The sequence below is a fragment of the Halichoerus grypus genome, chromosome 9, assembly GCF_964656455.1.
Source record: "Halichoerus grypus chromosome 9, mHalGry1.hap1.1, whole genome shotgun sequence".
In the NCBI taxonomy this organism is placed as follows: Eukaryota; Metazoa; Chordata; class Mammalia; order Carnivora; family Phocidae; genus Halichoerus; species Halichoerus grypus.
The window spans coordinates 71,848,159-71,864,251 of record NC_135720.1 but is presented as its reverse complement, the minus strand read 5'-3'; the positions used below and the strand labels follow the sequence as shown (position 1 = coordinate 71,864,251).

At 42.8% G+C, this 16,093-nt stretch overlaps 1 protein-coding gene and 1 non-coding gene across 7 annotated transcripts in view; one reads left to right on the top strand and one right to left on the bottom strand.

Moving 5' to 3' along the window:
- Positions 1 to 6,211, bottom strand: part of SYNCRIP (synaptotagmin binding cytoplasmic RNA interacting protein) — a 30,758-nt gene extending 24,547 nt beyond the window's left edge. For 4 of the 6 annotated variants that reach the window (XM_036101830.2, XM_036101831.2, XM_036101828.2 and 1 more), the window contains exons 1-5: positions 5,218 to 5,350; positions 3,690 to 3,849; positions 2,855 to 2,973; positions 2,633 to 2,740; positions 81 to 194 (exon numbers count right to left, since the gene is read on the bottom strand). In XM_036101830.2, the coding sequence (XP_035957723.1) occupies positions 81 to 194; positions 2,633 to 2,740; positions 2,855 to 2,973; positions 3,690 to 3,837 (489 nt within the window). In that variant the 5' untranslated portion in view covers positions 3,838 to 3,849; positions 5,218 to 5,350. Of the gene's footprint in view, positions 1 to 80; positions 195 to 2,632; positions 2,741 to 2,854; positions 2,974 to 3,689; positions 3,850 to 5,217; positions 5,358 to 6,132 lie in introns of those variants that run through there. The other 2 variants (XM_078055024.1, XM_036101832.2) reach the window with 2 other exon arrangements.
- Positions 6,212 to 10,296: 4,085 nt separating this feature from the next.
- LOC118541953 (U6 spliceosomal RNA) lies at positions 10,297 to 10,403 on the top strand. Its single transcript, XR_004920352.1, has one exon. It is a non-coding gene; the product is annotated as a U6 spliceosomal RNA (small nuclear RNA).
- Positions 10,404 to 16,093: the final 5,690 nt, after the last annotated feature.

Sequence of the window (16,093 nt, the reverse complement as noted above, 5' to 3'; positions counted from 1 at the left end):
TAAAAACCATGGAGAGTTTCTTTAGGAAACCAGATACCTGTGCATTTACTACAAAAGGTACAAGTTTTTAGTTTCTTTACCTCAGTGCCAACAGAAGGCTGCTGACCTGAATAAACGGAATCTGGAGGCGGTCCCCCATACTTCCTCTGTCCAGTGGTCACATCAAGTGTGTAGCCTGTTCTTTCCAAGAGTGCCTTGAAAAGTTCAAAAGTCATTAATACATTTAATTCACAAGACCACACCCATGCATTTCACAGTTAAAAATCAATCTTGTTCAAATCTTTCCCATTTACCTTGGCAACAATCCCTACAAACAGGTTTCTGGTATCTGTTTTAGAATTTCTCCTTTAATGTACCCTGCAGTAGCTCTAATTTCTAGTGAAAATTTCAGGATCCTGCTCAAATTATTTTCTGATCTCCAATTATTTAGTGATTACTGAACAACAAAAAACTAATGTTGATCCATCAACAACTTTCAAGACGAGGTCTGTATCTACTCTGCTAGTTATCTCCTAAAAAAATTACTGCCCCTAATTTGGTTGAGTTTAATTCTCTCCCAAAGGAGGAACTAGGTAAGTTTCCTCTCCCCCAAGTCTGGATTTTTCATTCAATAAATTCCCTGTACCCCACACTTCAGGTACACACTGCCATTCTGGGCATTTCACCAACCTTAAATTATACTCCCCAAACTAAGTCCAGAAACTTAGAAGTTACAGGAAAAACATCCTCCTTAATACATCTGACATTCAAGCACCATGCTTCACAGACAACATGGTTCATTCAAAAGTCCAAAATGACTTTGAAAACTTTATCTAACTGCAACAATGTGAAATAACTTCTACGTTTTATCTCCCTAAAAATGAACTGTTAAAATTTACACAACTCCTATTTACTAATCAGAGTGTTAGTTTCTCTTACCCCTTACTATAGGCAAAAAGTGTTAGAAGTGGTCCACTGCTAGCCTAAGGAAAAAAACAAGAATTATTCTCCTCCACCATCTCAACCACAAAGCACAGAACCCCTTTCTAAAGAATAAAATCTAATAATTAGCTGATAAATTCTGAAATAAAAATAAGCTGACACCAAACACAGTGACAATCTTATCGAAATGCTGTTAAGTGACCTAAGGTCACTTCAGTCTCTGGAAATGAAAATGACAAGACAGATTTTACATATCTCCTACGTGAAGAATGTTAAATATCTGTGAAAAAATACTATAGTAAAATAACTATTCCTAAACTCCCACAAACCGCTACATTATCTTAAGCAGTCTTTTTCTATTATACCCAAATGTTTACTGAAGGATGCAACATTGGGTAACAAAAATAAACCGAAACCTATTACACTACTAAAACATAAATGAAACCGTTAAATGGCTCATCTTCCCTTTTCCCCATATGTAATCCCTGTTTCTTTCACCTTAATCTTTTTTTCACTTTAGTCTTTATTATGACCCAAATACCTTTTGTATCAATCCCTAAATAAAGGAAAACTTATTCCCCATCAAACATCCTATTAAAAAAAAATCCTATAAAAAGTACTGTCTTGCTGTAATTTAAGTCACACTAAAGCTTTAAGCCACTCTCTCCCAAAGATAGAACAGAAAAATCACATAAACTAAACTTTACATTTTTAATAAGATTTTAATAATCATAACCCCTAAATGTATATTTAATTAGAATCGACATAATTACACTGGGGACAACTATACTCCATTTCTATGGAGAAAGTTAGATTTATAATTCAAACACAATTCACTCACAGGTAGACCTGTGAAAGCCTCAAATTTATGGATGACGTTAACAGCTAACTCCTTGTTCCAAGTTTCCCTCCTCCCGTACCATTAAAGCATCACTTAGCAGCATTAATAACCGACTTTCTTAAACCATAACCCTCGGTTCAAGAGCACTAGTACACTATACTAAGAGCATCAGATTAAAACTACTATGATCACCATTATTTTCTATGAACTAAAAACCAAAACAAAGATCAAAACCTAGCTGCATTTGAGTCCACTTACCGTTCTATATGACCTTAATGAAAAAAAACAGAACTTCACTCCCAGCCTGTTTCTTCATTTACATTTCTACACTAATCAATTTTATTGATAAAAGCTGCCTTTAGAAATGAACAAATTAGCCTTAAAATCAACAGTAATAGAAAAGAAAAAAGACAGTGTTAAAAATTCTAATCCATTTAATTTGGGGTTTGAGAATTCTAAAAACAGTCAACTGTTAAAGGTACACTCCCCACCCGTAGAGGAGTGACCTGATCCCCTCCCATTTTTGTTCCACTGTCATTATTCTGGACTTGCAGCTTTTCAGAAAACATTTAGAAATATGGCAGACGTATTTTAAGTGTTTTCCTTAGAACACCAATAGCACTGATTTAAGCCATAGCTCAGTAACAAGAAAAACTTAAAAATGAGTTGTTCTAGAAACAAATAACTAAAGGCAGGAAACTTTTCAAAAAATAGTAATAGAAAAGATTAACAAATTATCTCATTGTTATTAACTCTCAACATCTTAAAGAAACACCCATTTCACATCCAAAGAGTATTCAGCAAAGCTAGAAAAGAGTTAAGAACTTCAAAACTGAAGGGAATTTTTTTAAAAAGTTTTTAAAGACATACCTTAATTTTTGCCTCATCTGGTCCTTTGCTAGAATCCGCTACTTTGGTCCCTTGTTTTTCTCTCTGCCTATAAGTCTTCATGACTCCACATAAAAAGGCACTTTTGTTCTACAAAAGAATTTTCCAAATGTATTTAACAATTACTGTCTTATCTGTATCTAACCAAATAAACTATTTCAAAACTACTCATGTTTATTTTATTTACACTGAAATTAGCATTACCTGAACATGAGAGAGATCACTGTCTTTAAACTGCTGAAGAACTGCCAATGCGCCGTCTTCATTGAATTCTTTTAAAGCTTCGATAGCTCTTTCATCTAAATCACTATGTGCAACCAGCCCTGGAGAAGAGAAAACTTAATTAGTTGTCAACTTTAATATTTTTGGAAACTTTTTTTTTTTAAGAAACCATGATTGCCAATACAGGTACATGCTTGCCAACTAAGAATTCTTCCATTTCCCTTATCTATATATGAGAAACACACATACTTTAGTCATTCTGAACTGCAATCTCAACTAAATAAGGCCTCTCAACCACACTTGCAATAATGAATCAACTTCTTTTACATCATGTTGTGTCTAAGTCACATGGTTCTGAAGGCTAAATATTTCTACAGTAAATATATAGGCTTACAAATCCTAAAATCAACCAACAAAGTACCAAGCATGACAACTGAACCTCTACTCAATTTCAAATACCACTAGAAAAAGCAACAGCTACACCAAGACAGACAGACTACAAGTCTACAGTTACCAAGTTATTTAACAAGAATCCTACTATAAAAATACCCCCAAAAAGTCACATGGCCTGTTCCCAACATTTAGCAGCTGTTGCTACCATCATATACTTATCCATCTGGCCAGCCAGCCTTTACCTCCTAACCTTTCCTTCTTCCCTCCCTCTATACACCTAAACCTCTAGTTCACAACTATCACGACAGAGCAAAACTCTAGTTCCCACACTTATTGGAAACCACAAAAAGTTGCTATTTTAGCTCAAAGCCAGAAATCCAATAGAAAAATTTCATAATATAATTTTGCAAGTGTTAGTTCTTACCTGCAACGTAAATTTCATCTAGTTTTTCAGCAACTTTCTGTGGTAAACCAGCATCAAGCAATGTCTGAAAATTTTCTGAATGGATAACTGCAGAAGTAGTATCCATGGGCTCTTCAGTACCATTTCCATTAACATGTTCTGTAGCCATGTTTCCAGAGATCTGTTCAAACGCAATAAGCAAAATTAAACTAGGATCTTCAAAAAGGGTAGAGGAAATATAAGAGCCCCAATCTTTACTTTCTCTACCAATTTCTACACCAGCCAACCTGCGCCTCCCTTTAAAGAAGCCTTACAGTCACTATCGCCTGACAAGCCAGATTTGGAGCGCGGGGCACAGGAGGACAGATTCACTATGTTTTTCCTTAGCACCACCCCTGCCTCACCTGCTAACACTCCCTAGAAAAAACCATATTACAAATGGAGCCCAATCAGCAGGAGGACGAGCCAGCGTGCCACATACAGCTGTGCCCGTACAGAGAATGAGGTGTGTGGAGAAAGCAAAGCTGGGCTTTTCTCTCTCAAAGGTAAACCCCCAAAGTGCGCGCTTTTCCCGCCTGCCGCTTATAGATCAGTAACAACAGCCAGCGAAGAACAAAGCGCTCACACAAGCTACCTTCCTACCACCCAATTTCTCCACCCTTCACCCCCGCACCCCAAAGCCCGCCCCCGACTCCGCACCCATAGCGGCAGCCTCACCGCTGCGGCCACCAGGAGCCCATTAGAAACACGTGCTCTGCGCCTTCAAATGTCCTACAACTTCCTTCAACGGAAACCCACCGAGTCCCAGGCCAAGACGACCATCACCGGCTCCCAACGTCAACCTGAAGCCAAGATCGGAGCCCCCAGAAAGCAGGAGCAGCACAACCTCGCCCCTCCACACCGAGGCCGCGGCGGCGCCAGGCCACAAGCTCTCCCCGCCCCCCCCTCCCCAGCGCCGCCGTCTCCGCCGTGACACATGGCTCTCTCCGCCCCGGGCGCCGGCGACCCCCGGCCGCCCGCCCGCCCCGCCGAGACGTGAGCCGCGGCGCATGGTGCAAGCCCCCACCCCTCGCCCGTCCGTGCAGTGACTGCGGCGCCGGGGCCAGCTGTCCCACCCCCGGCCCGGGGCCGGCAACCCGGCGGAGTGAGGGCGTTCCGCGAACTGCCTAACGCCCGCCGGACCGCGAGCACCACCCAAGCTCGCCGCGCGGCTGCGGGACGGGACCCGCTCCTCTCCGCCCACTCCCGCGCCGCGACGGCGGCCACGACAGCACCAACTCCGCCGCCGCTCGTGGTCCGCGCGGGCCATGGGGCCGCCTCCTCCCTGGAGCGCCGCAGACAAAGCCCGAACGGCGGCAGCACATGGAGAAGAGGAAGAAGTGGCGGCGCGGGCCGCGGCCTACTCTCAAGCAGCCCCAGTCAACGTGCTCCTCTCCCCCTTGGAATCCATTTTCCAGAAAAGCCGGTTTCTCCCCACTCCTCCTCCTCCCAGCTCACTCCACAATGTCACGGTGCTCCCCTCCCAGACCCGGGTCCAGGCGGTCGTTACCTCCCCGTTGGGCTGCGGCGGAAGAATCCTGTCCGAGGAGATCGGGTTGCGGGAAACGCGTGCTCGCTGCTCCCTGTGTCCGGCGCGAGTGGAGCTGTTGTAAAATGGCGGCCGAAGCTCACGCCGCTGGCAGCAAACCCGATCCAGTTCCACTCGCCTCCGAGCGCGCTCCCGGTGCGCGCGCGCGCGCCCGCGTGACCCCCCCCCTTCCCTCCCCTCCCTCGCGCGTCCGCTTCTCTCACTCACTCCCTCTGCCCCTGCCCTCCTCCAGCTCCTCCTTCTCCCCCTACCACCACCACCAGCCTCCGGCCGGCTCCTTTCTCGGCCTTTCTTCTTCCCCTCCCTGTTCCTTTCCCCCACCACTCCCAGTGCCGTCCGCGGCCGCTCAGGCACGAGTGGCCGCCTTTCCCCTCCTCGCTCGAACGCTCGCTCACACCCTCCCTCGCTCGCTCTCTCGACTCCGTCCCCCAGTCCCAGCCGAGTCGGCTCCTCTCTTTCTCTCTCCCGCGCTGACGTGACGACGTAGCCTACGCCTCGGGACGCGCGCCCGCGGGCTCCGCCCCCACGCCCCGCCACCTCCCTTGCTCCTCACCTCCCGGGGGTGGGGGGCGCGAGACCCCGCCCTTCCGCTCCGGCGGCGACGGAGGGGCAGACAGTGAATGAAAGGCCCGCCCCTTCCCCTCCCGGCACTCCCCCTCCCTCTCTCCTCCAGCGGGGCGGGCCGGCTCAGCGTGTCCCAGTCGTTCTCCTTTGTCAGGAGACAGGCATCTCCCCACCCCGCCCCACCCCACCCCCACCGCAGCACCACGCGCACGCCACCCCCACTGAGCTCCCACCCGGCCCACCCCCCGCCCCGTCCCGGGCCGGCGGGGCGGGGGGCGCGGAACGCTACCGCAGCTCCCGGAGGGCACCCACCGGTCCGTGCGCGCCCGGCCCCCACCCCCGGCGCCGCGGCCGCGCAGCCGTTCCCGGCGGTGTCCACGCCGCCGCCACCCCGCGCTCTTCTCGCTCGGGAAGCTGCAGGCGCACGTGTCCCCCGGGGCGGGGCGAGGCAGACAATGGGACGGCGGGGGGAGGGGAGTGGCGCGGAGACCCGTAGACCTTTGGTTAACCTACATGGTGGGACCCGAGTGCGGGAGTCGCGCTGGGGAGAGCAGGTCTCCCCTGCCGGACAATGGGACCTCCGGCGGCCCCGCGCCCGCGCGGCTTCACTTTCGCGTAAACCTTGGGCGGAGGGAGGGGCGCCCATGGCTCGGACGAGGAAACCCTGGCTGCTTTTGAGGGGGAACCGGGCTGGCTCCACTGGAGCCAGAAGCGACTCCGGCCGTGGGATGATAGGAAGGCCAGATTTGGAAGCGAAACCGCCCGGTGGTGAAGAGTTGTGCAATAGCCTGTTTGAGTCCCTGGCCTTTTAAGCAGTATAAGGGCTTCCTCATAGCACAGTTTGAGCAACTTGAAGCAGCACAAAAGCTGCGTGGTTAGGACAACTGTGAGGAACATATCTGTGTTTCTTTTTTAAAATCTTGGCAACTAATCTTATGTGAAGTGACATTTCCTTTGTAGCCATTTACTAGGTATAAGAAAGACAAGACAAAGGCATTAGAATTTCAATCGCGGTTTGGATACTAATTTTATCCAATTCAGCTGTAATGTAATACTGTCCTTTTGATTAAGAAACAAGCTTATTTTTAAGAGCTCACTGGTTCCCGAAATAAGCTCTATGATGTGACAACAAATCAGTGGTTCGAGGAAAAGTTAGATGAGTGCTCTTGAAAGTGCTTAAGCACATAAAATGCCAGTTTATTTTCCAAAGGTAGCTGGATCAAAATATGAAATATTTGACCAAAGTACTATCTAGCCAATCTGTTCAGCAAGGATCTGACATTTCCACTACCTAAAAATCCCTTACTAATTATTAAACATGTATCTGCTATGGTATTTAGCTAATTCAGCAACAAGGATTTTCGTTCGTAATCCAAAGGTTAGATAATATTATAAATAAAAAATAACCCAGATGTTTATAAAAATAAAAATAGAGTAATCCTATTAATTAATGAAATGAAATTTCATTAATTAATGAAAATTATGGATCTGAACCATCTAACGCTTTTTTAGACCTTCCTGGCGATCAAGTTCCTTAAAGAAAAAAAAAAAAAGTGCCTCTACCTAGTCAATGTCTTCTACCATATGAACAAGACTCCCAAATTAAAATCTCTAGCTCTTCTCTAACCTCTAATTCCTTTGTCTAATCACCCCCTAGACCTTTAAGTGGATTTTCAGGCCCTTCAAAACAACATTTCAAAACTGACCACATGATCTTCCCCCCAATCATATATCCAGAGTTCCCATCTCAGTGAACATCACCCACTTGTATCCAGCAGCATTAGCTGGGAACTAGAGAGTAATACAAGACCCCTTCTCCCTCTCAATGCCATATCAGTTAACCAAAATCTTGTCAGTTCTGTGTCCCTAATGTATCTCCACTTCTCTATATATTGTAGCCAGGGAACAAGTCACCATCAACTACCACCTGGACTAATGATATATAGCCTCCTGACTCATTGACCTTGCAGCTTTCCTAATGCATTTAAAACCCAAGTGTCCCCCCCTCCTCTTTTAATTGCAAATAAGACCCTGCGGAGCATCCACTTAAAACCCTTCATTAGTTTACCATTTCCTTAGAACAAAAGCAAAAATCTTTAACTAGATCAACAAAGCCCTCCTTGATCTGTCCAACCTATGTCCCCAGCCACATTTCAGGCACTCTTCCAACTTAGCTGGCCTTCTCTCAATTGCGGCATTTCTCAGGTTTGTGCACACTGAGGACCTACACAGAGAAGTGCCTGATACCCTAAACAGACCTGAGAAAAAAAGCAATCAGCCATGCTTTCCATTTGACACATTTTTGAGTAAAACAATAGTATCATTTTCCTCCTGATCTACAGAACTTATTCCAGGCTTGACTCTAAGAATTACTACTATTACTGAAACATAGGAATACCTAATAATACTAAAAAAAAAAAAAAAAAAAAAAAGGAACCACACACACACACACAAAACAAAAATAAAAAATGTAGTAGATTGATGTGGTATATACCATACCATGTATCTGAAAGATCTGGCATAAGAAAGTGCTCAATAAGTATGTGTTCTTACTTGCTGAATCTTCTTTAGTACTTAGTACAAGATGTTTAGTAAATATTTGCTGAATAAAACCAAAGAATAATGGGCTGAGACCCAAAAAATCTTGGTCTAATATCAGATCTGCTATTAATGGATAGTGTGTGGTTAAATAAATCATTTTACTTCTCAGAATTTCTATTTCCCCATCTATAAAAAAAAGTTCACTGAAACAGATAATTTTTAAGATCTCTTCGAGCTCAAACATTTTATAATGTATAAAAAAATTCTCAGGGGGGGCACCTGGGTGGCTCAGTCAGTTAAGCCGCTGCCTTCAGCTCAGGTCATGATCCCAGGGTCCTGGGATCGAGCCCCGCATCGAGCTCCCTGCTCAGCGGGGAGCCTGCTTCTCCCTCTCCCTCTGCCTGCCTCTCTGCCTACTTGTTCTCTCTCTCTCTGTCAAATAAATAAATAAAATCTTAAAAAAAAAAAAATTCTCAGGGGTGCCTGGGTGGCTCAGTCGTTAAGCATCTGCCTTCAGCTCAGGTCGTGATCCCAGAGTCCTGGGATGGAGCCTGCATCGGGCTCCCTGCTCGGCGGGGAGTCTGTTTCTCCCTCTCTCTCTGCTGCTCCCCCTGTTTGTGCTCCTTCACTCTCTGTGTGTCAAATAAATAAATAAAATCTTAAAAAAAAAAATTCTCAAACCCTTTCTCTTTCACTGCTTTAAAAATATTCAAATGTCCTATTTGCCATTTAGAATCTTCCCAATTTGAATCCCAACTTCACTTTAAAGCAAAATAGCCTGCAATTCCCCTTGTAAGGACCTTTTTTCCAAACAAAAGAAACAGCAACAACAACAAAGATTGATAATATCCAATTTGGGAAATCATCCCTAGCATTGATGTGGAGAACTCAACACACATTCACTGTTAGTAAGAAGACAAATTGATAGAACTTTTATACAAAATAATTTGGCTATCATGCTTACTGCAGTATTGTTTGTAATGCTGTACATAAGTGTGCATGTGTGTGTGTGTGTGTGTGTGTGTGTGTATAAAAATATATATAACCTAGGGGCGCCTGGGTGGCTCAGTCGTTAAGCATCTGCCTTCGGCTCAGGTCATGGTCCCAGGGTCCTGGGATTGAGCCCCGCATCGGGCTCCCTGCTCAGTGGGGAGTCTGCTTCTCCCTCTCTGTCTGCCTCTCTCCCTGCTCATTCTCTCTCTCACTCTCTCTCTCTCAAATAAATTAAAATATATGTATATTTATATATATATATATAATGTAACCTAAACATCCAGTAATAGGGTACTGGTTGAATAAATTATAGCATATTCACATAGTGGATTATTCTGGAGCCATTGAAAATAATGAAGTAGTTATTGATGCCCTAACATGGAAACATATTCAGGTTACATTCTTAAATTTAAAAAAAAAAAAAAAAGCCACCTACAGAACAAGGTAGAGTGTGACATTTATTCATTCAATTTAGCACCTTCTGTGTACTAAGGCCCATGGTGCGCACTAGGCTTACAATGATGTACATCAAGATAGACATGGGTGATCCCTGACTCATGAAGCTTGCATGTCTGTATGTATGTGTATAACCAGGTAAGCATAGATATAAAGATTTTTGTTTCTATAGAAAATAATTACAATTATAAAGAAGGATGGTGTGGAGGGAGACCATCACTTTTTACCTCATACACTTTGGTGATACTTATTACAATAAATACATGTTTTTATTTTATTTTTTTATTTTATTTGGGGGGGTGGGGTGAGGGGCAGAGGGAAAGGGAGAGAGAATCCTAAGCAGGCCCATGCCCAGCATGGAGTCCAACATGGGGCTCAATCTCATGGCCCTGAGATCATGACCTGAGCTGAAATCAAGAGTCAGACACTAAACCAACTGAGCCACCCAGGCACCCCTAAATATGTGTTTTTAAAAAGTTAATTATTGTGCTCACTTCAGCAGTACATATACTAAAATTGGAATGATACAGAGAGGATTGGCATGGCCCCTGCACAAGGATGACATGCAAATTCGTGAAGCATTCCATATTTTAAAAAAATAAACTTTAAAAATTAAAAAAAAATAAAAGTTAATTATTTATGTACCACATTACTGTCTTTCCATCCATGAAGTAGTAAAAAGGTTAATTTCATTGCAGTTAATGAAAGACAGGCATATAGGCACACCTGTTTGAATTTTTTGCTATCCAAAATTCTTGCACTTAGTGCTATACTGTTTAGGAAAAAAAATCATATTTTCTTCTTTTCGATGTTTCCTAAACTTTCTTCAATTAACATATATTAATGTGGTAATGGAGAGGGGACACTAGAATTAATATGGGAAAAATCCATAATACACCATCATTCTTTCCACAGAATCATAAAAACTAGAGTCAAAAGAGACTGGAAGTTATTCAAGTCCATCTTCCTAGTAATCAAGATGGTTTTTTGAAAAAAAAAAAAAGTGGATTTTTTTCCCTTTTTAAAAAATTGATTTTTTCCTTAAAAAAAGAGTTTTCTGCAACATCTCTGACATCTTATCTTTATGGTAATTAAAAGGCTGATGTGTTAATATTTAAAACATCTGCTTTGCAAAGACACTGCCAAGAGAATGAAAAGGAAATCTACAGATTGGAGAAAATCTTTGCAAAGCACATATCTGTTAAAGGACTAATATCCAAAATATACAAAGAACTCTGGGGTGCCTGACTGGCTCACTCAGTGGAGCATGTGACTCTTGATCTTGGGGTTGTGAGTTCAAGCCCCATGTTGGGTATAGAGATTACTCAAAAATTAAGTAGTTAATTAAAAATAAAAAATTTTAAAAATCTTAAAAAAAACACAAAATATACAAAGGACTCTTAAAACTCAACAATAAGCAAAGAACCCAAACCCAATTAAAAGCTGAGCAAAAGACCTGAATAGATACCTCACCAAAGAAGATATACAGATGGCAAATAAACATATGAAAAGATAAGTCAACATCACATATCATTAGGGAATTGCAAATTAAAATAGTGAAATACTACTACACACCTATTATAGCCAAAATCCAAAACACTGACACTAAATGCTGGCAAGGATATAGGGCAACAGGAACTTTTATTTATTTATTTTTAAAGATGTATTTATGGGGGGGGAAGAGAGTGCAAGTGGTTGGGGAGGAGGAGCAGAGGAAGAGGGAGAGAAACAGACTCTCTGGTAAGTGTGGAGCCTGACGCAGCACTCGATCCCAGGACCCTGAGCTGAAATGAAGAGTCAGAAATTCAACCAACTGAACCACCCCAGGTTCCCTGGGCAACAGGAACTTTTTTAATCATTGCTAGTGGGAATGCAAAATGGTATAACCACTTTGGAGGACAGTTTGGCAGTTTCTTACAAAATTAAACATACTTTTATCATATGATTCAACAGTTGTATTCTTTGATATTTACTCAAATGAGTTGAAAACTTAAGCCCACACCAAAAACAAAACAAAACAAAAACACCAAAAACAACAACAAAAAGCACACATGATGTTTTGTTTTGTTTTGTTTTGTTTAGGGGAGGAGGGGCACCGGGAGAACCCCAAGCCAACTCCATGCCCAGCATGGAGCTCAACATGGAGCCCAACACAGGCTCATAACCCTGAGATCATGACCTGAGCCGAAATCAAGAGTTGGACACTTAACCAACTGAGCCCCCCAGGTGCCTCCAAAAATGCACATGATGTTTACAGCAACTTTATTCACATTGCCAAAACTTGGAAGCAATCAAGATGTCCTTCAATAGGTGAATGGATAAACAAACTTTGGTATTTAAATAATAGAATAGTATTCTGTGCTATAAAGAAATAAGCTATCAAGCCATGAAGAGACATGGAGAGATCTTAAATGCACATTGCTAAGTGAAAGAAACCAATCTGAAAGGGTTGCAAATGTGTGATTTCAGCTGTATGACATTCTGGAAAAGGCAAAGCTATAGAAAAAGATCAGGGGTTGTCAGGAGTTCAGAAGGTGGGAGGGATAGATAAATAGGTGGAACACAAGGAATTTTTAGGGCAGTGAAACTATTCTGTGTGATACTATAATGTAGGATACAGGTCATTATACATTTGTCAAAACTCATAGAATGTACTGCATAAAAGGTGAACACTAATATTAACTGTGGACTTTAGTTAATAATAATGTATCAATATTGGTTTGTCAATTGTAACAAATGTACCAACAATCACACAATGTTAACACTGGGGTAGAGGAGGGCTTGGGGAGGGAGTATATGGAAACTGTATTATCTGCTCATTTTTCTTAAACCTAAACATGCTCTTAAAAATAAACTCTATTAATTAAACATGTTAATGTTTTAAATATACTTGAAATACTAGACATTCTTTCTATTGCTTTTAGCTTTCTTTTCTTTTCTTTATTTTTTTAAATTAGAAATCCAATCTCAGGGGCACCTGGCTGGCTCAATCAGAAGAACATGTGACTCTTGATCTCAGGACTGTGAGTTTGAGCCCCACATTGGGTGTAGAGATTACTTAAATTTAAAAATAAATAAATAAATAAATAAATAACTTAAAAAAAAAAAAAGTCCAGTCTCATTTTAGCTGTTTGCATTTAACTTCTACAATGAAAAGTGATGGATTAAATTATAAGAAGCCAACTTATACAAGTAACTAAAAAAACAACAAGGATTATGTAAACATAAACCATAATGGTTTTATCAAAGTATTCCCACTCTATTCTGAATGGAGTCCCAGAATACAAGCAATCTTTGGTGTTCAGATTTTCATGATGAATCATGGCACAGAAGAGGAAAATATAGTGATAATTCTTACACTGAACATGTCCATCATGGTGTGTCTCAAAGCTCTTTTCAAGGGTAACCTTACCCAAAGCCCCTGCTAAGGGAGCAGCCTAGGCTGTCAGAGTTTTACTCTATAACACCACTCAAACTTGCCTTGCCAGAATTAATTAAACCAGCATCAGGCACCAGACCATTCCTAGAGGAAAACCAAAGAGAGAGTCAGTGTCGTGAGGAGGGAGTTAGAGCTGGGCTATGAGAGTCATGTCAAACTAAAATTATAAGGAAACAAAAACCATAAATAAGAAGCTAGGAGGAGGGGAAGAATGAAGGGGGGAATCGGAGGGGGAGATGAACCATGAGAGACTATGGACTCTGAGAAACAAACTGAGGGTTCTAGAGGGGAGGGGGCTGGGGGGATGGGTTCGCCTGGTGATGGGTATTAAAGAGGGCGCGTTCTGCATGGAGCACTGGGTGTTATACGCAAACAATGAATCATGGAACACTACATCAAAAACTAATGATGTAATGTATGGTGATTAATATAACATTAAAAAAAAAGCGCCTAGGTAAAAGTTTCATGTTTGGGGGCGCCTGGGTGGCTCAGTTGGTTAAGCGACTGCCTTCGGCTCAGGTCATGATCCTGGAGTCCCAGGATCGAGTCCCGCATCGGGCTCCCCGCTCGGCGGGGAGTCTGCTTCTCCCTCTGACCCTCCCCCGTCTCATGCTCTCTCTCTCTCTCTCTATCTCATTCTCTCTCTTAAATAAATAAATAAAACCCTTAAAAAAAAAAAGTTTCATGTTTAGGGGTGCCTGCCTGGCCAAAGCATGCAACTCTTGATCTCAGGATTGTGAGTTCAGGCCCCACATTGGGCATGGAGCCTATTTTATATAAATAAATAAAACATTAAAAAAAAAAAAAGAAGCTAGGAGGAATCCACACACTACATTCATCATTCCACAAACACATTCTGAGTACCAAATTATGTGCCAGGCACTGAATCACAAATTCACAAGGTGAATTAAGCAGAAAATGCCTCTTGCCTTCATGGAAACCACAGCTAAGTGAGGAAATTAATTAATTAATTAATTAAACAAATAAACAAAACATTTATAAAATGTGATAAATGCAAAGAAGAAATTAACATAATATAGTGTTACAGAATAGGGAGGACCTACTTAGGCTGGTCAAGGAAGGCCTTTCAAAGGAAGTGATGTATAAACTAAGACCTGAAAGAGTAAACCAAGGAAAGTGAGGAATAAAGGGGAGCTGGAAGAACATTTCAAGCAGAATGAATAGTATTGTGAAAACCCTGAGAGGAGAAAGAGCTTGGTCTTTACTGAAAGGAAGCTACTGGGGCTGGAGTATATTTGGTCAGGGAAATAGTGGCTCAAGATGAGTTTGGAGAATTCGGCAGGAGTGGAGCCAAATTACACAGGACTATGTGAGTAAGTGCAATGGGAAGCCATTGAAATTTTTCACATATTTAAAATTAGTATTTAGGGGCGCCTGGGTGGCTCAGTCGTTAAGCGTCTGCCTTCAGCTCAGGTCATGATCCCAGGGTCCTGAGATCGAGCCCCGCATCAGGCTCCCCGCTCTGCATTGGGCTCTGCGCTCCACGGGAAGCCTGTTCTCCCTCTCCCACTCCCCACTGCTTGTGTTCCCTCTCTCGCTGTGCCTCTCTCTGTCAAAAAAATAAATAAAATCTAAAAAAAATAAAATAAAATTAGTATTTAGAAACAGAATTGATATTGGGGGTTAATGATGGAAATGTAACCAGGGAAAAGAATGAAGTTACTTGGACAAGGGTATTGCAGAGGAAATAGAAAGAGGTGGGCATATTCAACAATGTATTTTGAACCCAAGTTTGCTAAGGACTCAGTAGTGGACTGAAAGTAGGGAGTTAAGGTGGAAATTAATGGATATTGATGCTATTTATTGAGTTGAGGAATTCTGAGAGAATAAGATTTCAGGAGTGTATCAGGAATCAGGGAAGCAGAACCACTATGAATATTACAAAATGAGTATATTATAGGAATAAGAATTAATATGATAGGGCACCTGGGTGGCTCAGTCGTTAGGCGTCTGCCTTCGGCTCGGGTCATGATCCCGGGGCCCTGGGATCGAGCCCAGCGTCAGGTTCCCTGCTCAGCGGGAAGCCTGCTTCTCCCACTCCCCCTGCTTGTGTTCCCTCTCTCGCTGTGTTTCTCTCTGTCAAATAAATAAATAAAATCTTAAAAAAAAAAAAAAAAGACTTAATATGATGGGAGAAGCTAGGAAATCAATGATTCAAAAGGGAAAGTTGGAGAATGAGAGCTGACTCCCTAACCAGCCCTCCTGAAGCCTGGGTGAATAAGGGAGACCTTGCAGGGGAATCTGGGACCAGAAAGGAGAACTAGTGGAGAGCTACAGGGAAGGCTGTTCTGTGGCTGGTGGCAGGCCAGGAGTCACTGTTGGTTAGCAGGATTAACAGTTGGGAAAAAGATCTACATGCAGACCAAGGGAGGCAGAGACTAAGCTGAAACCACACAGCACCTGTGCATCTGTTTTCCACTACATTTAACCAAATTCACACAAACTTTTATTACTACTATTTAATACTATTTAATGTTTAAATTAATGTGAGGCTTGAACTCACACCCTGCGATCAAGAGTCACATGCTCTATCAACTGAACCAGCCAGACACACCTCTTTTGTTTCTTTTAATCTAGAACCAAACTCTAATATCAAAGCCACTAGCCACATGTGGCTATTCAACTTAAATTAATTAAAACTGAATACAGTCTAAAATTCAGTTCCTTGGGGCGCCTGGGTGGCTCAGTTGGTTAAGCGACTGCCTTCAGCTCAGGTCATGATCCTGGAGTCCCTGGATCGAGTCCCACATCGGGCTCCCTGCTCGGCGGGGAGTCTGCTTCTCCCTCTGACCCTCCCCCCTCTCATGTGCTTTCTCTCTCTCA